Source organism: Carex rostrata, chromosome 26 (genome assembly GCF_964058835.1).
Source record: "Carex rostrata chromosome 26, lpCarRost1.2, whole genome shotgun sequence".
NCBI classification, from domain to species: Eukaryota; Viridiplantae; Streptophyta; class Magnoliopsida; order Poales; family Cyperaceae; genus Carex; species Carex rostrata.
In genome coordinates this window covers 6,665,324-6,690,699 of record NC_135943.1, presented here as the reverse complement: position 1 = coordinate 6,690,699, position 25,376 = coordinate 6,665,324, and the positions used below count along the sequence as shown (strand labels likewise).

General features: G+C 34.0%; 1 protein-coding gene and 1 pseudogene across 1 annotated transcript; one reads left to right on the top strand and one right to left on the bottom strand.

Moving 5' to 3' along the window:
• Positions 1-10,384: 10,384 nt before the first annotated feature.
• Positions 10,385-12,408, top strand: LOC144544280 (putative pectinesterase/pectinesterase inhibitor 58). The gene is made up of 4 exons (XM_078292737.1): positions 10,385-10,761; positions 11,078-11,352; positions 11,574-11,870; positions 12,008-12,408. The coding sequence occupies exons 1-4, from the start codon at positions 10,385-10,387 to the stop codon at positions 12,406-12,408; spliced, it is 1,350 nt and encodes a 449-aa protein (XP_078148863.1).
• Positions 12,409-14,487: 2,079 nt separating this feature from the next.
• LOC144544279 (secreted RxLR effector protein 161 pseudogene) lies at positions 14,488-14,844 on the bottom strand (annotated as a pseudogene).
• Between the last annotated feature and the right edge of the window lie 10,532 nt (positions 14,845-25,376).

The window sequence follows — 25,376 nt, the reverse complement described above, 5'->3', positions numbered from 1 at the left end:
TCATATATATATATATATATATAGAGAGAGGAGGGATCAAGTTACAACAAATTTTGAGTTACAACAAGTTACCACAATAATTTTCTACATTTTTAAAGTCCAAATCGTCGATCCAAACCGTTAGATGTGATCTCTACATTAAAATATGTTTGGAGACCAAATTTTACATTTTTTGGAATTTTTTTACTATTTATTAAAATGGGTACAAAAACTAGTCAAATTCAGACCATTGAATTTTGTACCATCTTAATAAATAGTAAAAAAAAATCCAAAAAATGTAAAACTTGGTCTCGAGGCACATTTTATTGTAGAGATCACATCTAACGATTTGGATCAACGATTTGAACTTTGAAAATGTAGAAAATGATTGTGGTAACTTGTTGCAACTCAAAAATTATTGTAACTTGATCCCTCCTCATATATATATATATATAGAGAGAGAGAGAGAGAGAGAGAGAGCAAGGCTACGCTACTTCGCGAATTAAATGGGCTATTTTAATTCGCGCTCATATCTATAGTTTCGAAGTCTAAATAGCCAATCCAAACTATTAGATGTGTAATCTATATTAAAATGTGCTTGGAGACCAAATTTTATATTTTTTGGAATTTTCTACTATTTATTAAGATGGTTTGAAAATCGTTGTTTTTTAATGGTGCATAATTTTAATAAAAACAACAATTTTTAAACCATCTTATTAAATAGTAAAAAAATTCCAAAAAATATAAAATTTGGCCTCCAAGCACATTTTAATATAGATTAAACATCTAACGGTTTGGATCGGCTATTTGGACTTCGAAACTAGAGATATGAGCCCGAACTAAAACAGCTCGTTTAATTCGCGAAGTAGCATAGCCTTACTATATATATATATATATATATATATATATATATATATATATATATATATATATATATATATGAGTAGAACTAGGGTGTTCTTAAGTTCACCAAAGTGTTTAGTGAGCTTAACTCCAAAACCTATCAAATTAGTTTCAAATGACGAATCCGAACCGTTGGAACCTGCCTATCTTATGTGTGATGTGTCTACATGTGAAATTTTTAAACATTCGAATTAGTTTATTATAAAGTCAATCGGTCAAAATTAGAAGGTTAATAACTTAATTTTAGTGCATTCATGCATACATGCATACATCAATGAGATAAAGGTTAATAACTTAATTCTAGAAGAGGAGGAATGAACAAGGCGTGAAGACGGCGTGCATGAGATAAAGAGCAACATAGGTGTTCTCCCTCCATCTCTCTTAATTTCTCTCCTTCTTTATGTATTTTGTTCCTTTTGTTGTTGAACCCACCATGAGCGGCTAGGCAACCCTATTCTAGGGCGAAGACATGTAATCTTGAATTCTTATGAGTTTAATCTAGTTGTTCATTTATCATTATCTCTGCACTATGATCTGAATTCTTACTGAGATTTTATGCCTTATGATCTTGTTTATTGTGTGATTAAAGTGACCTTGTATTAATGGAGTGCACAATCCATTCACACCTGATTGGGGTTAACCAATATCTGAAGAACATAAGTTATCCTAAGTACAAGTAGAATAGACTGACCAGTTGATCGCTTGTATTCGAACCACAGTTAAGGGACCTATTAGGACATGGTTTAGCAAACGAATGTCGCATTCCATGACTAATAGTGGGGTAATCTTGATTATTGACATCGTGAGATATTAGTAATTGGGACTTATCATTAATCTTAATGCAACTGAGCCTTACAAAGTACTCAACGGGTACTTGCGAGTCCGACCCAGAGATCAGCACTAAAATAGGATTAGTAGCTCTCAGATCGCATAGATACTAGTATAGGGCGTGTACGGTTTTGGCCAGACCGTGTGCGATTCCGACTGGAGTTGTAAACAGACCTTGTACGGTTTACCCAAGCGTGTGCAGATGGTGACAGAGCCGCATGCTATTGAGTAACTTTGCAACTGACAGGTATTTGGCAATAGCATGCGGTTGGTGACAAACCGTGTGCTATTGTTAGTGACAACCAGAACCTAGATTAAACGAGTTTGAATGATAGAATGTCTGATTCCCTAGAAGGCCATCTTCTAAACACTTAATTTACTACTACTTCTATATTGTAATAACAATATTACAACCGAGCAACCAACGACCAATCAACCAAAACACATTTAACTAACCTAAAGGAACCGATAACCTAGACCTTAGTTTACATCTTAGATCTCTTAATACACCATCCCTGCGGATCGACACCCCAATCTATACTACACGGTAGATTCATGCGCTTGTGAATCGACAGTAAGTAGAAATTAGGGTTATAAATATTATTAGCATTGATTTCCACCTTATCAAGAGGTGTTAGGCAAGGAGACCCTTTATCCCCATTATTATTCATACTTGCAATGGACTTTATAGATAGATGGATAGCAAAATGGCACCTGGCAATTACCCTTTAATAACATGAGACCTTGTTTGCTGTTTGCAGATGATTCCCTTTTCTTTCTAAAGCCTGAAATGAGGCAGATACAGACATTAAATTTCAATAGGTGTCAGGATTATCAGTAAGCATGGAAAAGTTTGAATTACTATTTTCAAAATTTCATCACAATTACCAACAATTGCTGGATGTTCTGGGATGTAAAAGGGGTCATTATCCATTCATATACTTAGGACTGCCATTGTCTGACAAAACACTGTCAAAAAATGCATATATACCCCTGATACAAAAGGTCAACAAAAGGCTACAAGGTTGGGCTGCAAAACAATTATCAATTGCAGGAAGATTGATACTAATAAACTCAGTGCTTTCTTCAATCCAAACTTATTTCATGATTGTTTTCAAATTACCAGTCTGGGTAATTGAGGACATAAACAACATGAGAAAGAAATTTTTATGGAAGAGGAATACATTGGAGGGGAGGGGAATTCCTCTGGAAAAATGGGAATTAGTATGCAAAACAAAAAAAATTGGGAGGATTAGGAGTAATAGACTTGAGAGTCTTCAATACAGCCCTACTGGCAAAATGGTACTGGCAATGGCAAAAGTCTGAGATGCACCTCTGGAAGACTTACAACATTGATGATGAAAGGCAATTGCCAAATTGCAAGTTTTTTAAGGTCACCCTTAAAGAAGCAGATGGGTTCTAAATCATCATGAGAGATTGAAATTCATCTCAAAAGGAGAATAGGTAATGGAGAGAGGACTAAATTCTAGCATCATGACTGGGGGCATGGATGCCTTAGTCAAAACTGCTAGACTTATATGTATTAGCTCCAAATTAGCAAGAAATGGTCAAGCAAGTATTACAGTCACAATCCATGGCATCACTTTTTCAACCCTTGGACTCGCGGGACAGTCTTGATCAATTTAGACAATTATTCACAATAATTGGTGGTCAGGCATCACTGCCTCAGAACCAAGATGAGGTGGGGTAGAATTTGACCACATCAAAGGAATTTACAGTGAACAGTGCATATAAGGAATTAAAAAATGAATCAGAAGTGCAAACCTTGATTCACAGGGTATGGAAGATGAAGGTACCTCTAAGAATGAAAGTTTTCTTATTGTTGGCATATTACAAAAAGATATTGACATCGGAGAATCTACAAAAAGAGGGTGGAATCTCTTAAGCATGTGTGTCATGTGTTGAACTAGTGATGAAACTATCAATCATATGTTTTCAAATTGTCAATATGCGATGGACTTATATGGAAAAGTGGCAAATATTTCAAGAATTCAACAAAGAAATTGGGGGGAAGAGTTCGCTATTAAAGAGGCAACTAGTTGGACAATATTTGTCTGCTTGAGGGAGAGATGCACAAGAATATTCAGAGAAGAAGTAAAGGAAGTAGATGAATTGGCAGAAGATGTACTGCATCAATGGAGAATTTTATAAAATAGTGCTTAAAGAGCATTTAGAAGAGTTTTAATTTAATTAAAAATCTTAAAATCATGTATTAGTTTTAAAAAAAATTTGATTTTTTTCATTAAATACTCAACATGATTGAGTACATTTTGCAAAACATGTAATAGATTTCATATCGAAACCTAAAAAAATCTTTAAACCATCAATAGAACAAATAAGGACCTAGATTCTTATTTTTACTCAAAAAAATGTTAAACATTAATTAATCATATAAACTATGAGATATTGGAATGCCTATTTTAAACCTATATTGGATATCATAATGTTTCTTTCTCATGACCAATATAACATTGACCACAATTTTAAATTAAATGGCCTATATTAATTTAAACCCTATGAATGATGAATACCTATTTTACTTCTTTTTACACCAAATACCTATTTTCTCTCTATGTCCCCCCTCTCCTCCTGTTATCTTCAATCTCATTTTTAGCATATTCCATCGTGCTGATTAATGGGTCAAAATCAGAGCTAATAATATTTATAACCATAATTGTCTACTTTACAATTGATTTACAAGCGCATAAATCTATCGTCTAGTACAGATCGGGGTGTCGATCCACAGGGATGGTGTATTAAGAGATCTAATCGCAAAATCAAGTCTAGGTTAATGGTCTTTTAGATTTGATTTGGTTATTTGTTTGATTGATTGAGTTGTGTTGTGTTGTAATGTTCAGTTACAATAGATTGAAGGTTGATTGATTAGTAGATAAGAGATTAGATTTCTAGGGATAGGACATTCTATTATTCAAACGATTTTAATCTAATTATGGTTAAGTGTACAATCGCATGTGGTTCTATCACCATCCGCATGCTACTGCGCAAACCGTACAGTGTTGGTTCTCACTTCCAGTCGGAGTCACACACGGTTTGGCCAGAACCGTACATGCCTGATACTGGTATCAAATGCAATCTGAGGGCTGCTAATCATGTCCTAGTGTTAATCACTATTACGTTACAATACCCTAACTGAGTAGGACTGGTAAGGGGATGGTACCATAGCCTTACTTTAAAACATTCGCATAAATGATCTATGATAAGTGTCAATTATCCATACTAGAAGGTTTTAAGTTCACAGTTACGTTCTTCCTATATTCCTTCTGTAGTTACAACAACTGAGATTACCCCACTACTGGTTTATCGAACGCGACATTCGTATGTAGATCAATACTCCCATTAGGTCTCTACTTGAAGTTCGAACCACAAGAGATCAACTGTTACGTCTATTTCTCTTATTGGATCTATGATAATTATACCCCATTCATACTGGTCAACCCTATACGCCTACCATAGAGTGTACATCTCCATGATGTCGAGGTTAAAACACACCAAAATAGGCAGTGATATAAAGAATAAAACTCAAGCAAAATTCAGATCAAGCCTAAATGATAAATATAAATAAAAACTTTAGATTAACTTATAAGAATTCAAGATTACATGCCTTCACCCTAGAAAAGGGTTGCTTAGCCGCTTATGGCGGGTTCAATAACAAAAGAGACAAAAGACATGAAGAAAGAGGACAAATAAGAAAGATGGAAGGTTGACACCTATACTGTCTTCTCATGTACGCCCTCTTCTGTTCTTGACTCTTCTTTCTCTCCTAGTGAAGACCTTGCTATTTTACTAGTCTATCCTTTGTAAATTGCATAGCCTTCCTTTAGAGAAACCCTAGATCTAATCTATCCTAATATTCATGGAAAGTGGTGTTCTCTGATCTGAAATGGTGGGTTGTGCTTCCAGATACCAATTAGTATTCGATTTGGTGCTTATAGGCCTTTAACCCTGGCCTAGAGCTGTAACCGCTGTTCTGACAGTTATTCTGTGCGGATGCCTGAGTCGCATATAGTTCACCTTTTGGTCGCACGGCTGGCATGAATCGTATGTGGTCGCTCTCTGGGTCGCCCTAGGCTGGTCTCTGACTTTGTGTCCAATTTGATGTGTTTTCTTCTCTTTTTAGCCCAAATAATGCTAATATTCTGCAATTCTCTAAAATCAAGTTAAATAACAAAAAGAAATTTGATTCTTTAGAAAATAGATAAAAATAATTCGATGAATGACATTTTAAAGTTAAGTGATATGATAAATCACTACTTATTTTACCCTATCACTTATAATTAAGAAAAAGAAGCACATGACTAACCACAAAAAAATATTAGAGATACCATGATTCATTCACATTTATTAGCAAGTAGCATCTAATCATAATTCTTTTTAATTATTGCGTTGTTACATCCACAATAAACAACATTTTTCATCTTAATTGTTGCTAAATTTGATACCCTATAACGTATGCATATTAGCATTTTTCGACGGGGTACATGATTAATTTCTATTTATTCGATCTATGATAGCAATAGAATAAATCGTGTTATTTATATCTTATTACATTCAACAAATTTTTAATTTAATAAGCTAAAATTCATTGAAGAGGTCATATCACTACATGTCAAAAAAATAATTCATATATAGTACTATAATTTAATCTTTATGTTTATTCTAATAGTGTGTGTGTATATATATATATATATATATATAGGAATATGCTAATATGTTATGCGTAGCATAGAGGGCCTCCGTGCAACAGCTCAATATTCGACTTTTCAAAATTCTAACGGTCGATCCGAACCCTTCATCTTGTTCTCCATATTAATATATGTTTGGAGACCAAATTTTACATTTTTTAGAATTTGTTTACTATTTTTTTAGATTTATTGAAAAATCGATGTTTTCAGCAAATTTGGACCATAAAAAAACAGCGATTTTCAATAAATCTAAAAAAATAGTAAAAAAATTCCAAAAAATGTAAAATTTGGTCTCCAAACACATATTAATATAGAGAACAAGATGAATGGTTCGGATCGACCGTTAGGAATTTAAAAAGTCGAATATTGAGTCGTTGCACTGAGGCCCTCTATGCTACGCGTAGCATGCTAGCAGGTTCATATATATATATATATATATATATATATATATATATATAGAGAGAGAGAGAGAGAGAGATAGGCTAATATGCTTTCGGTAGCATATGGGCCGAAATACACACGGTCCAAATTTGAAATTTCAAAATTCAACAAGTCGATCTTAACCGTTCATCTTGTTCTCCATATTAATATGTGCTTGGAGACCAAATTTTACATTTTTCTGAATTTTTTTACTTTTTATTAAGTCACTTTGAAAATTGCTGATCCAACGGTTTTACTGTTTTGTTAAGCCACCGTTGGATCAACAATTTTCCAAGTGGCTTAATAAATAGTAAAAAAATTCATAAAAATGTAAAATTTGGTCTCCAACCACATATTAATATGGAGAACAAGATGAACGGTTTAGATCGACTTTTTGAATTTTAAAATTTCAAATTTGGACCGTGTATATTTCGACCCATATGTTACCGAAAGCACATTAGCCTATCTCTCTCTATATATATATATACAGGACTTGTCCTGGAGGACGAGATCGTAATGTCTTGGGCTTGTGTCGGAATGCTTGACTCATCTCACTCTCGGTGAATGGTCCGAGTCTCACTAGGATGAACCTCTAAACAGAGGATAATTGTAGAGGTATTCAGACTCTAACCTATTGTACCTTCTATTGTCCAAAGGTCCAGCCCCCTATTAAATGGGACATTATGGTTTATATAGGCGATCCCCTAACTGTCATTCCGCGTTGTCAGAGCAGCTAGGGGAGTTTGTATAAAGAGCGGTGATGCTTGCATAAGGTACAATCACCCAACACTCTCTTGCCTATGCGGACATGAGGGGCGGTGACCGTAAGCACGGGGCCGAGACGGGTTTCTCGGGTGTGGTCTGATTTAAGTCCGTTGTGTTAGCTCGAGATAGTTTTTGGACGGGATATTAGGCTGTAGCAGGCTGTTCCGCGATATTAGAGATATGTGTCTTATTCGATTCTTAGTTCCGGCTCAGGCTTTTAATGGTGGTCCGAGATTAGATTATTCTTGACCCAAGTCTAGCCTTTTGAGGACCTTGTGTACATAGCCCTATCATATATATCTATATATATATATATGATACCCATATGCTACCGAAAGCACATTAGCCTATCTATATATATCAGGCTTCTAAATAGCTAGCTATAGCGGCGCTATAGCTACGCTATAGCTTTTCCGGACCATAAACGCTAAGCTATGAGATAAAATTGCGCTAACTCAGCTATGACCGCTATAGCTATAATAGCTGACCGCTATTACCGCTATATGAGACCCGCTATAGCTACCGCTATGCTACATGGTTTTTTTTTTGCAATTTATATGGACTTCTGTACTTCTATTCTTATTTCTAATACTACATGGTCTTCTATGATAAGTATACTAAACCAAACTATATGCTTCTATTTTTATTTGTGATTTATTCTATCATTCTATATCGAGAAATATTCAAATACTAATTCTTCATTTTGATTACTCTTTTTATAGTATTCATTTGTAAAATTATTATCGTTTGTTTCAATTGAAAGCTGATTTTGATTATTATTATAATTATAAAATGTTTAAATATGTATATTGACTTCATTTACCTTATAAAATTAATTGCTCTTTGTCTATTATCATATGTAATACCATGAAATATAAATTATTAAATAATGTTACTTTTTAGATTTTTTTTCCTTCTTATTTGCGTAATTGATAAAAAGTATAGACTTAGATTAGTTGTCATTTAGTTGTTACATCCATTCTCTAATACTGATTATGTTGATAATTAGTAGAAATATAGAATATAAAGTTTGAAAAGGGAAAATCGCTATGTGTGATAGCTTCCGCTATAGCTACGCTATTCACAATAGCTTTTTTTTTTGTCTCCCCGCTATGCCGCTATAATCGCTATTTAGAACCTTGATATATATATATATATAGGCTAATGTGCTTTCGGTAGCATATGGGCCGAAATACACACGGTCCAAATTTGAAATTTCAAAATTCAAAAAGTCGATATGAACCGTTCATCTTGTTCTCCATATTAATATGTGCTTGGAGACCAACTTTTACATTTTTCTGAATTTTTTTACTATTTATTAAGCCACTTTGAAAATCGCTAATCCAACGGTTTTACTGTTTTGTTAAGCTACCGTTGGATCAGCAATTTTCAAAGTGGCTTAATAAATAGTAAAAAAAACTCAGAAAAATGTAAAATTTGGTCTCCAAGCACATATTAATATGGAGAACAAGATGAATGGTTCAGATCGACTTTTTGAATTTTGAAATTTCAAATTTGGACCGTGTGTATTTCGGTCCATATGCTACCGAAAGCATATTAGCCTATCTCTCTCTATATATATATATAATATTAATCTAGTGCAATTTATTTTTAAACAAGAACACCTCAAATATTAACTTTTAAGTCTCGACCGATCTGTTAATTAATTCATAGACAAGCCCATGCCAATATATATTCTTCCTAAAAGTACAAATATGGACCAATTAGTGGAATCTAATCAAACTCTACAAATTGAATCTTCGACTTTTGTAAGTAACGATCGAGTAATAGCTAGTACTGTCTATGGGGTATATATTATATTATATTATATTATATTATATTATGGCTAATTAACTTTTGAGAGGTCTGCTACGTACATTTCTTTTTCTCTATAAGAATCGAAAAAGGTGGATATATATATATATGCTTTGCCATTTGAACTGATGGGATCAATGTAACAGAATTCAAAGCAAAAAAAGAAAAGACTAAATATCTAGTAGGGACAGCTAGGTAGTTGCTTGCTTCGTACCTACATTTTTTTAGCAGTGGAGATAAAAATTAACGAGAATTTAATTACATCATGTTACCTTGCTTGGTTACGTTGTATTGCCTCTTAATTAATAAGTACTTCATTTTGAAAAGTTATATATAAAATTCTAAAGTTGAAGAGGAATGGCATGGCTGTATGTACGATGTGTTTACGTCAAAATTAAAGGTCAAGCTAGCCATATATATGCATGTTAGATAATATACTTGAAGCTAAGTACAAAATTATGTCATATGTATATGTGTACTGTCCCACTAATTACTAATTATATGTATATGTGTTGTATCTTAATTATTCCAACAAAACATGATTAATGACAGTTTGTACGTCGGAGTGTCGCTTCCTCTAATTAATTTAAAACGATTTCACTTAATTTCTTATTCACAATTTAGAAGTTAATTGTCTAACATATTTTACTTGTTGCTAATCAACAAGTAAAATAATAATTATTCAATACTATACTACTACTGTTGCAATGAAAACTATATGATATTAAATAAGCAGATCCAAACCCAAATTATTCATTTAGAATTGTGACCACTCTCACTCTACTAATTGTTTAATAATTAAATTTCTTAGGAGGCTGTGGCGAGTCATTCGGTTGCCTAGCTGCTCGTGTAAGTAAGATGCTTTTACTCTTTTTTGGACACTATATAAACCCTCCCAGTGCACCACTGGAAACCACAACAATTCCAAACTAATTGACTAGTTCAAACTCATGGCTAAATTTATGATCATCAGCTGTGCCACCATCACTGCCGTAACCATCACCATCCTCCTAACTACACCCAACAGTACTGCAAACGCAGCCGTTACTTGTGACAAGGTTACATCAGCTTTTGTCCAATGCATGTCGTATGGTGGTGTTGACAATGGCAACCCCACTGTGGAGTGTTGCAACGGCATCAGGAGACTGAATTTGATGGAAGCAACGTACAGTACTGGTGCCCACCAGCACCACCAATCGCTGTGCAACTGCCTTAAGAACCTTGCCAAGGGAACCATTGTCAATGCAACTGCTGCAGCTCGCCTCCCTGGCAAGTGCGGCATCATTTTTCCGTATGCCATTAGATCCTCCACAGACTGCACCTCCAGGTACGTACTTGTAGCATTAACAATTTCATTTGTTGTCATGTCCACTTGCATGTAGCTAGCTTATATAATATATATAATTAATAGATGATCATTGATCAGCATTGACAAAAATATGGTTTTAGTATATACAGATATACGAACAAAAGTTACAATTACATATATATGATCTGCATAAATTAACTGCATGCATATTCCTCGGGTGGTACATATATTCAAACCAAATTTAACTATAAAAATAATTATATATATATATTAAAGTTTTGGGAAATTAACTAATTACGTATATATGACTACGTAAAATTAATTTTTGGAACAGCATGAAGCCGGATGTTGTAGTAGCAAAGGATGGAAGTGGCCATTACACGAAAGTAAATGATGCAATTGCAAAAATGCCAGTGGCCACACACCAGAACATGAACAAGCTTAAGTTCTATGTGATCTATGTAAAGACCGGTATTTACATTGAGACGGTGAGAGTCCCGTCTGGCAAGGATAACTTGTACATATACGGTGATGGCGAAGAAAAAACGATCATTACTGGCAATAAATCCTATGCTGCAAACTATTCAACTGACATGACACCAACATTTTGTAAGTTGTCTACTCATTGTCAGATCTATATATATATATATATGCATGTGGTTAATTAGAGTTACACACTTACACTACCTACCACAAATATATACTTATTTTTTTCACATTGATTTGTCAGTCCAAAATACAACTATACAAGCATAGTTAATTAGTTAATTTTTTCATAATCCTTGTATAACTATGTGTGTGTACATGTGCGTGGCTTATTCGATCTGCAGCTGTTGAGGCAAACAACTTCACTGCAACGTATATGGGATTTAGAAACACTGCTGGACCCGAGAAAGGGCAGGCGGTGGCCTTCCGTATAAATGGGGAGTATGGTGCATTTTTCAGGTGCAGCTTCGACAGTTTCCAGGACACGCTTTGGGTACAAAATGGTACCCAATTTTTCCGTGAGTGCAATATCAGTGGCACAGTGGACTTCATCATGGGAGACTCAATGGCAGTTTTCCAAAATTGTCACATCATTGTCAAACCTCCATTTGACACACAAAATAATGTAATCACGGCTGGTGGTAAGTAATTAATAATTAATCCATAATTAATTAATATTTGTTTTACAAATTAATTACTTGCCAGAGAACTAATTAATGATAAAAAAATATATATATGATTCATCGATCCTAGCTAATTATATATATAATCTGAATAGCACGATCAGCCTTGAATGATATAGCAGGACTTGTGATCCAGAATAGTAGAATCATGGCAGCAGGAAATCTCAACATCATGAAGCAAAACACGTTTCTAGGACGACCTTGGAAACATTACTCTCGTGTAGTATATATGGAATCCTTTCTGGATGGCTTCATCCATCCTAAAGGTTGGAAAATTGATTGGAACCATTCTAAAATAAGTACCTTGTACTACGCGGAATATGACAACAGAGGTCCGGGTTCATGGACACATGATAGGGTGAAATCTCCTGGGGTACATGCTATTGACATAAAACAAGCACACAAGTTTACACCAGGACATTTCATCCATGTTAATCGGTGGATACATCCTAGAAAAATCCCATATTATCGTGGCTTTGCTAAGACTTCCATCTAATTTATTAAGTTTAGATAGCTAGCTAGCTAGCTAGCTTCTCGATCTGATTTGTGTGTTTGCTTTATGTTATTTCAAGTTTTGTGCTTTTGTTTGTTTGTTTGTTTGTTTCATGTAACAGCATGGTGTGTTCTTTTCTTTGTTTTGTTCGATCAATGTAATGGTGTGTATGCTTTTGTTTGTTAATTTGCATTGTGATGATCAGTACGTAGTGGTTTATCTTATATTAATAATTATTGGAAATACAAATTAATTAATTTCATATCAGTCCTATTCATTGCCGTCAAAATATAATTGGCTTGATTAAAATAACACATAATTATGTCACAATATATATATCATTATCCTATAATAGCAACTTCAAATAAAAGGGACTGAATGGTGCATCTGTCCAGAGACGATCTCAGCCTTCCATCTAGAGGTGTCAATGGGTACGATACGGATAGGGTGGAACCATTTTGACACCCATACCCATTAAGAATTAGCCTTACCCATATCTTGTTGGAACCTTATTGTTACACATAAACAGTTCAATTCTATATGCCACTATTGATCTACCTATGCCAAAATAGTCATCATGCAAAATTCATCAATTCTTAGGGAGCAAACGCAATACCTGACTCCATTAGTGTATTTATGCAAAGCTTCTCTCAAAAGCGGTTGATGAACTTGTAAGACAGCGGCAAGAAAAACTTCGTGTCGATGTAGAGGTTGAAGCGTCGGCGGCCTTCTTAGTGGTAGGATAAAGCCTTCCAAAGCTACAAGACTGCCCTTGTGAGATCGTGTTCACAATTCCTTAATGATCTCACCTCTCTATTATTTAATGGAGAGAATTAGAGAAGGCCACAGAATTGACTAGATGACGACTAGAAAATTCTGCAACTTTTTGTATATTCTTGTGCTTTGGGGACCAACCTATTTATAGAGATGTAGAGTCGACATATTGCCAAACCCTAATCCTAAACCAATTTTCTGGCCATATGCCAACTTAAAAAAGGTATTTTGTGCTATTGCATCAAAAACTGTGCAGTCACATCAAAATTCGTGCAACTACTGGAAAATCGATTTCCTTAATTGCAAATTTCAGAATCAGTCCATCAATGATTTGATCTTTGCCTAAATTGTTCTACACATTTGTGGACCACATCCTAATGAATATATTAATTGTCTATTCCTTATTTAATCACTTTAATTGACAACCATATATGGCAGTAAACAATACATAATTATATTACATATATGCTCAATGTTGGCATTAAATCCAACGAGGTTGGCAATAAATCCAACAATCTCCCACTTGAGCAATATGTTATGACTTTTTAATTATGCATTGCGTTCCTTATGTGCGCACATTTCTTTACTGCATTTCTTATATATTCCCAAACCAATTCGGTCCATCAACTATATCAGCAAAGGACTAAAGCGGCATCCGTCGCATTTATTCGCAACTAAACCCTCAATAATCACATCACTAATACAGCTGAATGACATGAATCATGATGTGGATGTGTAGCATAGAAATTACATGCAATTGTGATCTTACATGCCTATTTCTAACTTGGTCTCCTACTTAAATCTTGAAACTGAATTTCATAAATTAACTTAATTAGAGGTCAAACATAAACGAGAAACAGAATGTCAAAACTTCATAATATATATAACACTTGTTACATGTCATAAGTTACATATCCAAAATTGCAATGAAAAATAGAACATTAAATTATAAATCATAGACTCCCACGAAAACTGAATATCCTCAATAGAGATTACACCCATATGAGCAACATGCTCTACAAATTTTGCCAGTGTCAATCCCTTAGTAAGAGGATCTGCTAACATAGAGTCTGTTCCTACATGTTCTACTTTCAATTCACCATTATGTACTATTTCCTTTACAACTAAGAACTTGATGTCGATGTACTTAGACTTCGACGAACTTCGGTTGTTATTTGCATACAGCACTGCCGAATTGTTGTCACAGAACAATTGTAGTGGTCTCTCAATAGAATCCACCACTCGAAGTCCAGTGATAAAATTCTGTAGCCAAACACCATGATTTGATGCCTCATAGCATGCCACAAATTATGCCGCCATGGTGGAAGATGCAACAAGGGATTGTTTTGCACTCTTCCATGAAACGGCTCCTCCGACTAACATGTAAATGTAGTCAGATATCGATTTCATGCTATCCTGACATCCTCCAAAATCAGAGTCGGTATAGCCAATGACCTCTAGCTTCTCTGATTTCCGATACGTGAGTATATGGTCTTTTGTTCGCTTCAGGTACCTCAAGACTCTCTTGGCAGCTTTCCAATGATCTGGACCTGGATTTGACAAGTATCTCCCTAGCATGCCAGTGATGAACGCAATATCCGGACACGTACACACTTGCACATACATGATGCTCCCAACGACTGAGGCATATGGATACTGTAGCATTACTTTCTTTTCAGAATTGTTTTTCGGGCATTGGATTTATTGCCAACTTCGTTGGATTTAATGCCAACATTGAGCATGTATGTAATCTAATTATGCATTGTTTACTGTCATATATGGTTGTCAATTAAAGTTATCAAATAAGGAAATAGACAATCAATATATTTATTAGGATGTGGTCCACAAATGTGTAGAACAATTTAGGCAAATATCAAATCATTGATGGACTGATTCTGAAATTTGCAATTACGGAAACCGATTCTCCAGTTGCTGCATGGATTTTGATGTGACTGCACGGTTTTTGATGCAGTTGCACAAAATACCTTTTTTAAGTTGGCATGTGGCTAGAAAATCTGTTTAGGGTTAGGGTTTGGCAATATGCCGACTCTACATCTCTATAAATAGGTTGATCCCCAAAGCACAAAAGAATATACGAAAAATTAAAGAATTTTCTAGCTGTCATCTAGTCAATTATGTGGCCTTCTCTACTTCTCCCCTATTAAAGAATAGAGAGGTGAGATCATTAAGAAATTGTGAACACGATCTCACAAGGGCAGTCTTGTAGCTTTGGAAGGATTTATCCTACCACTAAGGAGGTTGCCGACGCATCAACCTCAACATCGGCACGAAGTTTTTCTTGAGTCAGGTATTGCGTCTGCTCCCTAAGAATTGATGAATTTTGCATGATGGCCATTTTGGCATAGGTAGATCAATATAGTGACATATTGAATTGAACTGTTTATGTGGCCGAATTACTTTGGTGTAACAATAAGGTTCCAACAAAGTTGATAATGGATTACTGTATGTGGAAACCACTGGTAAATTAATGCTTCAGCTACAAGTTATTAGGAGAAAGTAAAGAATAGAAAGGAAGAAAAGGGGAAGAGTGAGGTTGTAGGTTGTTGACTCAAATAGGATACTTAATTTTGGATTGAGCAAGCTTTGGATGTGCGTGCCAGCAAATTTGATGGAAGTACTGGTTCATAATGCAAGAATGGTCAAAGAAGGATATATACATAAAGTACTATGTTAAGGGAAGAACAAAGCGGGGTATAAATTAGCAGGGAATTTAAGGGAAGGAATGAAGCATGAATATGTACGAGTTCACAACTACGTCCTTCCTATATGTCTTTCATATTAGTAACAATTAAGATTCATCCACTATCAGTTATAAAGTGAGACATTCATCTACTAAACTCTATCCTAATAGGTTTCTAACTGAAGTTCGGATCACAAGCGGTCAATAATTACGTCTATTCTACTTGGATCGAAGATAATTGTATCATTTTCCTATTGGTCAACCTCATATGCATACCATGGAGTGTACATCTCCATGTGTATCCGAAGTTAATATGCACCAAGTTAAGTAGTAATACAAAGAGTAAATCTCAGAAAGAATTCAGATCATAAGCAAATGACAAATATAAATAAACCTTAGATTAAACTCATAGTAATTCAAGATTACATGTCTTTACCCTAGAAAATGGTTGCTTAGCCACTCATGGCAGGTTCAACAACAAAAGAGACAAAAGACATAAAGAAAGGGAGCAATAGAGAGAGATAGAAGGAGAACACCTATGATGTCTCTTCTCTCATGCACACCGACTTCAGATATTGCCTCTTCCTTCTCTTCTAATGGAGACTTCGCTATTTTACTAATATATCCTTTGCATAGCCTCCATGAGAGAAAACCCTAGTTCTAACCTAATATTATATGCTCGCTAGTATGGAATGATGAATGGTAGTCCAGAGATATGTTCTCTAAGCATCCAGATGCATATATAGGCCTTGGTTGGCAAATTAGAGCTGTAACTGCTATCTGGCAATTTCTGTGTGTGGATGCCTGAGTCGCATGCAGTTCATGTGTAAACCGTACGGAGGGCATAACTTCCTACGTGGCATCACTATGGGTCACATGCGGATGAGGGCATCCACACGCCTGAGACTAAGTGTTAGAATTGCTTTTTTTATGCCTGTTTTAGCTCAAATATCGTCAAAAATATGCAATTCTTTATGATCAAGTAAAATAACAAAAAGGAATCTGATTCTATAAAAAATAAGCAATTGTAATTCGATAAATGGCAATATTTTAGATCAAGTGATAGAAAAAATCACTACTTATTTCACCCCTATCAGTAACGAATTACATTTATTGCTGACTTTTATAAAATGAATGAATTAATAATTAAGATGTCGTAATTAAAAGTCTTATATTGAGGTTGACATTAATTTATGTATGTATATCTTGGTCACATATTGTTAATAAAAAATCATGAGAGATAGGACACTAGTTGTGCAAAAACAAGTCCATTCTAATTCTAAGTGCAACAAATTGTTGCTTCAAAATATAAGATTCATTAAAGCCAGCCCATTATATTGGAACAAACAATTTTGTCTAAAATTAGCGGCCCAACAAATTCTCATACAAGTATTCTTAGAATATGCGTTGGTATAAATTTTAAAACTATTGGACATGCATATTTTGTGTAGATATTTATGGATAAATAGTTGGCTTATTCAATAGCTCCTAATTTTGTTCACTAAACCCGCCAAAAATAGAAAGAAGAAGGTAAGCAGTTAAATAGAATATTGCTATATAAACACAATAAAGTACCTACAACATTAATTTATTCATATTGAACGACAAACTACACGAAATGATTGCTTCAAACATGAATTTTCGTTCTCCTTTAGTTGTTATCTTGCTTCTTACATCGTTTGTTTCTCTTCCATGTTTCACCGACGCTTCTCTGTCCTCTACTTGTAGTAGAGTAAGTCATCAACTAAGTGTATCTCATGATTTTTGCTTGACATCCTTACAGGTTGACCCAAAAAGCTCATCAGCCAACTTAACAAGTCTTCTTCAGAATAGCATAAACCTTACAATTAAAAATACAACAGATATAATGTCACACGTAAGATATCTACTTGCGGAGAAGACATATTCTCATCTCAAAGAAGGCCTCAGCTGCTGTCAAATTGAGTACACTAGAGCATTCAATTATCTATCTGAAGCTCTCCATCAAATTTCCAAGAAGCCTTCGAAACAATACAAGGATAATACCAAATCTTCACTCGGCGATGCTCTAGATTCAATGGTCTCCTGCGCGAATTATTGTGACATAATCATCCCTTCAATTTTGTCTACGAAGCATAAAAATGCATATGAGCTCCTTCAATTATCTCTTTCTTTTTGTTATGAATTAAACTTTTAAAATTGAGCTAATTTCTTATGTTTGAGGTAAGTTGGTGAGGTGGGTTGGGTTGTACACATTAGCTCCAACATGAGATTTGTTCCAAGTAATATATGATAAATTTTGTTGATCGATTATGTAATATGTACTACAAAAAAAAAATTATGTATACAAAAAACAAATGAATATTATATAAAAAGAAGCACAAATAGATATATTGTGCATGTACTCTGATAGTTTTTTTTCTTCCACATTTGTTTATCTACTAACTTTTTTCTATATCACAACAAAAACACATCTCTCCTATGGTATAGTTTCAAGCATAAATAAAATCTCGTTTACTGTATATGTGACAATTTGAAATACTCTATCACAAATGTAATTGGTAGATTAGGTTTTGCGTATTCTAGACTAAACAATGCCTAACAAGTTCAATCTAGCCTTTTGAAAATAACATGCTTCTCGTAGTGCTCCTAGAATGTGAATTATGGGACCATCCTAAACACTTATGAACCTTCTTCAGAAATCGCATGTCCTAGTACTACTCATTTCTGCACAATGAAATGACATTCCTCCCAATTATGTGTTAGTGTTGTGACCTAGAAGTCAATAGTTTGACTATTGTATCTTATGTTTTATCATTTATTGATCATTGAATCAAGGACTTGAATTTTGAAATTGTCCCTAACCTTAGATATTAGAGAGAAATACTAATTAACCAATATAAGGTTTGTATGAGGATTAAATAAATGTTGTTTTTTGTAAACTAAATGATAAAAGTATCAAATTAGGCTCAAAGATGCATATTAAAGAATACAACATTGGACAAACGCAGTATGAACAGTGTATGAATTGTGTTTTTTCCATTAATTGTTTCATTGAGTGTTAATTTTGGAGATCTCAGATGCTCATTTTGTTAGGTTGTGGTGCACGCTTGATGATGTTGTTTAACACTAAAAAGTTGGAAATTGATTATTTGGATAAAATGACATTCAATTAAACCAAAATAGGCCAATTAATATGTCAAACCAAAAGATGGGAGCCAAATATCACAAAATGAAGTCCATGGTTAAAATCTACTCAAATAACCATAAATTTTGATATGTCATGCATTTCCTAACTCAAAATGGTTGAAGACTTGTGGAATTTTGAAATTAAACGAAATGGCAAGCTCTGATTGTTGGCACGTGGCTCTGGGTTCCCATAGCAATTACACTGGCCAACCTTTGTACAAGTTGGAGCGTCCAAACAAAGACCTGACACCGTGGACCTACAAGGCAGTGAAACAAAGGAAATTTCGCTAAAATCCCAGGATGGCTGGACACGATTCACTAAGCTATGATTGGTGAACCAAGATGGTCAGAGAAAAGGTTCATGGTAAACCGGACTCAATTAAAAGACGGGCTGAGTTAAAACCCAGCACCCTAGCACTGCTCGACCCCTTCAATCCCCATAGACTCGATGCATCCCTCCAGAACTGCGCAAGCCAAGTCATCAGCGGCTTGGCTCATAGCACGCCAATATCACCCGGAAGAAGGGATATATCGCTGCGCGATTAACTCAGCGCAAATGACCCCTCATGTCGACTGAACCCGGAGCATGGTACACCACGCACAAGCTTCTACATGGTTCACCGTGAAACAGTCCAACACAATTAAGACATCAACATGTATCTCATACTAATATTTTTGTTGTTCTATAGTTATATGTCATACTTGACAGTATGAAATTTGTCAATTTAATTTTTAAAAGAGATAAAGAAGAAGAGCAGACTGAAAGGATATATTTGTCAATTTAATTTTTAAGATAACTAATAATATGTTAAGTGAAACAATGTTCGTTTTTATGGAGAAATTCAATATTATAATATTTTTATGAGAATATTAACTATTTAAAGTTTACATGGGCACACCGTAAATTCTTCCTAAATTTATCAGTGCTGTTGAATGAAACTGCACCTTAGAAGTTGGGCTTTTGGGCCGCAATTTTTTGTGTAAATTTTTATGGGCTATTTTATAGCATGACTGAACTCCATATGAAATCTACTTTTTTCATTTGCAAAATTACTCTTTAAAATTTAGTATTTACAATATTCATAAACTGCAGTACTGCACTGTCATTTCTATGAGGAAAACACTTCTATGGTCATTAACATATATCACCTAATTATTTAAAAATATTAAATTACTAAAATTCTCTAAATTATACATTTTTATTGGATAACTTGATCAAATATCTCCATACTCTGTAGCTGAAAACTTGTTAAAAAAAAAATTAGGACTTCATAGTAAAAGGCGTATTGGAATGAAATTAGCAACTAAAATTGGAAAAACAAAAAATCGCCAAAATTGAAACATGCCATTATTACCATTTAATGTGGTAGTGTTCTATTTCTCTTTTTCGATTTTTAAAGTCCAAATGATCGATCCAAACCATTCATCTTGTTCTCTATATTAATATGTGCTTGGAGACCAAATATTACATTTTTCTGAATTGTTTTACTATTTATTAAGCCACTTTGAAAATCGTTGATCCAACGGTAGCTTCTGGTTTTACTGTTTTGTTAAGCCACCGTTGGATCAGCGGTTTTCAAAGTGGCTTAATAAATAGTAAAAAAATTCAGAAAAATGTAAAATTTGGTCTCCAAGCACATATTAATATGGAGAACAAGATGAATGGTTTGAATCGATCATTTGGACTTTAAAAATCGGAAAATGACTTGGTTGTACGGGACCTCAGGAACAATTGATTGTATATTAGCCTACCTCTATATATATAGAGAGAGAGAGAGAGAGAGTGGCTAATATGCTTTCGGTAGCATATGGACCGAAGTGCTACCGGTCCAAATTTGATTTTTCAAAATTCATACGGTCGATCTGGACCGTTCATCTTGTTCTCCATATTAATATGTGCTTGGAGACCAAATTTTACATTTTTCTGAATTTTTGTACTATTTATTAAGTATTTTACAAAATTGTTGATCCAACGGTGGCTGCTGATTTTACTGTTTTGTTGAGTCACCGTTGGATCAACAATTTTGTAAAATACTTAATAAATAGTAAAAAAATTCAGAAAAATGTAAAATTTGGTCTCCAAGCACATATTAATATGGAGAACAAGATGAACGGTTCAGATCGACCGTTTGGATTTGGAAAAATTGAAGTTGGACCGGTAGGACTTCGGTCCATATGCTACCGAAAGCATATTAGCATCTCTCTCTATATATATATATATATATATAAACATTTTTATAACTTATCATGAGAAAGTACATGGTATATGTCTATTATTCAGATACGGATAATTAAAATTCAAAATTATATTTATATCCGTACGGATATTCAGATATCGGATATCCGTATCTAATTTTCGGATACGGATGCACAGATACGGTCGGATATTATCCGATCCGTTTGCATCCCTACTCTTTGGCATATTACTTGACTGGAGGATAGACCCAAAGAATAATTCCCAACGCACAGAGATTCGGAAATCATTGTAAGGATATCTAGCCAAATCAGAACTCATCAGCCGCACTTTTTTTTTGCCCAAACTTGTGGGAGCAAAGATGCCAATTACAGAAAGGAAGAGGTAGCAAAAAAGAGAATTGTTCTACTCTAGTTTATACTCTATATTCTCTGCCTTTTTATTTCAAGTAAAAGGAGGAGTTCGGTTTTATTTTTATAATTTTTTTTTATAAAAATAAAACCTAACTCTTCCTTTTTGTTGATGTTGAATTTTAATATAAATTTACAAAAATTTATATATTTTTATTGATGTTGAGTTCTAAACTGTGATCTTTCATATCAAAGATATTATTGAAATACTTTTAGTTATCATAAAATGGTATCTTTTTATTTTCTAAAAGAGCACTATTGTAAACGATTATGATTTTAGTAAACTACTTGCGAAAAGGAAAGGAGGTTAATACTGTTGTTTTAAAAAAAATTGCTGTTTAAGCTTTTCAAATTTATAAATTCCACAAGCATCCTTTTTGGAAAGTTTTGTATTATGATTATTAGTTTTTTTTTTTTTTTTAGTCTGCATGTTAGTTTAATTAACAACAATGGTGGAGTTATGTAGAAATAATAGGATCAATTCCTCATTTTTTTTTCAACTTTTTTTTCTTTTTATTTGTATCTTATTTTCTATATAGTTTTGAATAATATGCTATAAGTATTGTAAAATTTATCCCATTTAATTACACAAGAAATTTTAATATGATTGATCTCATTTATATTTGACTCTAATAATTTAAATTATATCCATCCAAAAGATCAGCTATTTTTCCGAGTATTGTACATTTATATAAGAAAAATCAAGTATCTTTTTTATATAAAAAAATAAACGTTACCTCTGAATGAAATTTACGATTGTGTAAATTCATGCGGTATATCAAATTAACGATTGGCATTAATAATATTACTAATTATCTCGACTAAAGAAATAAAGGACGTGTTCAAATGTGTAAAAATATGTTTTATAACATGTTTGGCAGTCTATAAAACAACTGACAAAACCTATGGAAACAAAAATCATAGAAAACCATTGAAATTTTTTCTACGCTCAAAATCATCTTTGTTTTTTTTTTCTCGCCCTTTGTATTTTCCGTTTGTATTTTATCCCTTTTATATGTTTGGCCGTCTATAAAACAACTGAAAATACATATGAAAACAAAAATCAGATAAAACCATGGGAAAAAAAATATTTTCAGTCAAAAGTAAGTACTATTTTTCCACGCTCAAAATCATCTTTTTTTTTTTTGGTATTTTATTATCCATCTTTATATGTTTGGCAGTCTGCAAAACAACTGAAAAAACCTATGAAAACAAAAATCAGATAAAATCATGGGAAAAAAAGTTTTCAGTCAAAAGTAAGTACTATCTTTCCACGCTCAAAATCGTCTTTTTCTCTCCCTTTATATTTTCTGTTTTATTTTATTATCCCTCTTTATATAGTTCTTATGCAGGTGAAGCAAATATGACATCCATTTATCAATGTTTAGGATGTAGCACAATTTCTAATTTAAAAATATTTTATTGAAATTGCTTTCTAAATATTCATATTGGTTCTCATAATTTTTTATTACACGAGTGTATAAGTTTACAAAGTAAAATTAACTTAATTTCTATTTAGTCCTTGATATCTGTATAATAATTTCTTCTTAATTTTATATGTATGTTCTAAAAAACTCTAATATGTATTTGAATTTTGCTGTCATTCCTTTTTTCACCGAAATTTTTATTTGTAGCACAAAAAAAAAAAAGATAAACCAAAACACTCTAGATTTTGAGAATTTCCATATTTATCCGGGCAAACAGCAAAATCTGCGGCTCATTTATGGAGGGCCGCAGATTGACTTAGAGATCACCTAAAATCACAAAAAATGCACAGTAATATTGAATATATTTAAGTTTTGAGCTTTTTTATGTGAATGTCTCGTGGATAAATTAGGTCCAAACAAAAATCACTACTTTGTGAGAAAAAGAAAGGATCTTTGAAATGTGGCACTAAAGGGTTTCCAATTGTATTTTAAAGTTCTTTTAGTTCCAAACTCTTTTGCCGCATAATAAATGCGGTTTTGTGGTATAAATGGATAATATAAATTATAAAGTGATCAATCCTTTGATGTCACATCAACTTTAGCATGTAGAACTAATTAACAAATAAAAAATAGTTGTAACATATAGCATGATTCTTCCTAGAATATTTTGGAGGATTTAAAGAAGAAAATGGTCTATGTTATAACAATTATTTTTTTCAAATTTTGGTTTAATTTAATTTGTATCGCTGTGTTAAAGGACGTGTGTCACACTCCAAATCTCGGGTCTGACAGCCTGCCGCGTATGTTTATTAAGACATATATATATACGCAAGGCAGTGGATCTTTTATATGCATTATCAATATCCTCATCTGCTGTATCCGTGTAATAAACCTGAAAATAACCCAAAAGGTACGGGTGAGAATAAATTCTCAGTGCGAAATTTGTCATAGTTTAGATTATTGGACTTGCAATCAAACTCCATATTCAAAAATGAAACCCAAACAATAACAATGCAAACAGATATATATAATCATAAATAACAGTATGTCAATGCTCGACAACAATTAATCAACCTAAAACACAGTTCACGGAATTTCCAAGATGAATTTCAAACACAACATATATTTGGCTTAACTCGATTCATTAGGGCTTGTAGCAATTTCAGATGTTCTTTCGAGCTGGACCCTTCATCAAACCCACATCTGTAGGGTTACTGTTACGTTACAAAAATTTTACAATTTAATTCAAATGATTTAAAAGAAGGAATCGATAAATCATGTTAACAAAATAGAAGTTTAAACCTTAATTAAGGTTCCCCTAAATAAGTAAGTTAAGTGTGAATCGAAACCGCGTCGAAATTTCGAGATTTTGAAACTTTATAGGCTGAGTGCGGATGGGATTGACCCGCACTGCGGGTGGGTGCATCCGCACTCATGCAATTCTGTGTTGGTTAAAATTTACTAAGTGCTGAGTGCGGGTGAGTGACCCGCACTGCGGATGGGTCCAGCCGCACTCATAAATTCCTATATTGAGCTGAATTTCCTGAAAAATTGGCTAAGTCCCGAGTGCGGATGGGTTGACCCGCACTGCGGGTGGATTTCATCCGCAATAGGCTCGGACTTTTTTTGAAATTTGCCTAAGTCCCGAGTGCGGATGGGTGACCCGCACTGCGGATGACTTCTGTGTTAAAGCTCATTTTCTGGAAACCGACTAAGTGTTGAGTGCGGGTCAAGCCACCCGCAGTGCGGATGGGTGCATCCGCATTCAGGGTATTTTTAACCCTAAAACCCAAATCAAAGCTTCTCTCTCTCTCTCTCTCTCTTCACCATTCCCCATTTCTTGTGATTTTCGCCCCAAATAGAAGAGAAAGAACGTGAGAACTTTCCGTTCCTTTCAAACCTCCGATTGTTGCGAGAAATCAAAATCGGAACCGAGTAAGCTGCCGAGGATCTCTCCGAACTCTCCTATTTGGTATTTCTTTCTCTCCTTCTTTCTTTCGAAACCTCGAATTTTCTCGATTTCTCAGATTCTCGTTTTAAACTCGAGATTTGTGTTCGAATTACTCGAGGACTAGTTCCTCTACACTCCTTACTAGTTTGTTTGTCAATTTTTTTCCCGATTTCTTCCGATTTGTGAAATCTGATTTCTAGGGTTTCGTGCCAAAAATGAAAGTTGGCATAATCGTGATTTGATTTGCTTAACCCAACCAATTAGACTTGTAATCGGTAGGGTTGCTTCCTGATCGTGAATTTTTAGAACATTTAACGACTGATTTGAGGTTTTGACCAAATTAGGG

What these genes read in the sequence shown, in the direction of transcription:
- LOC144544280 (XM_078292737.1), top strand. Translation starts at nt 10,385, where the DNA reads ATGGCTAAATTTATGATCATCAGCTGTGCCACCATCACTGCCGTAACC. An exon ending in TCCACAGACTGCACCTCCAG is followed by an intron (nt 10,762 to 11,077) that starts GTACGTACTTGT and finishes TTTTTGGAACAG; the next exon opens with CATGAAGCCGGATGTTGTAG. An exon ending in TGACATGACACCAACATTTT is followed by an intron (nt 11,353 to 11,573) that starts GTAAGTTGTCTA and finishes TTCGATCTGCAG; the next exon opens with CTGTTGAGGCAAACAACTTC.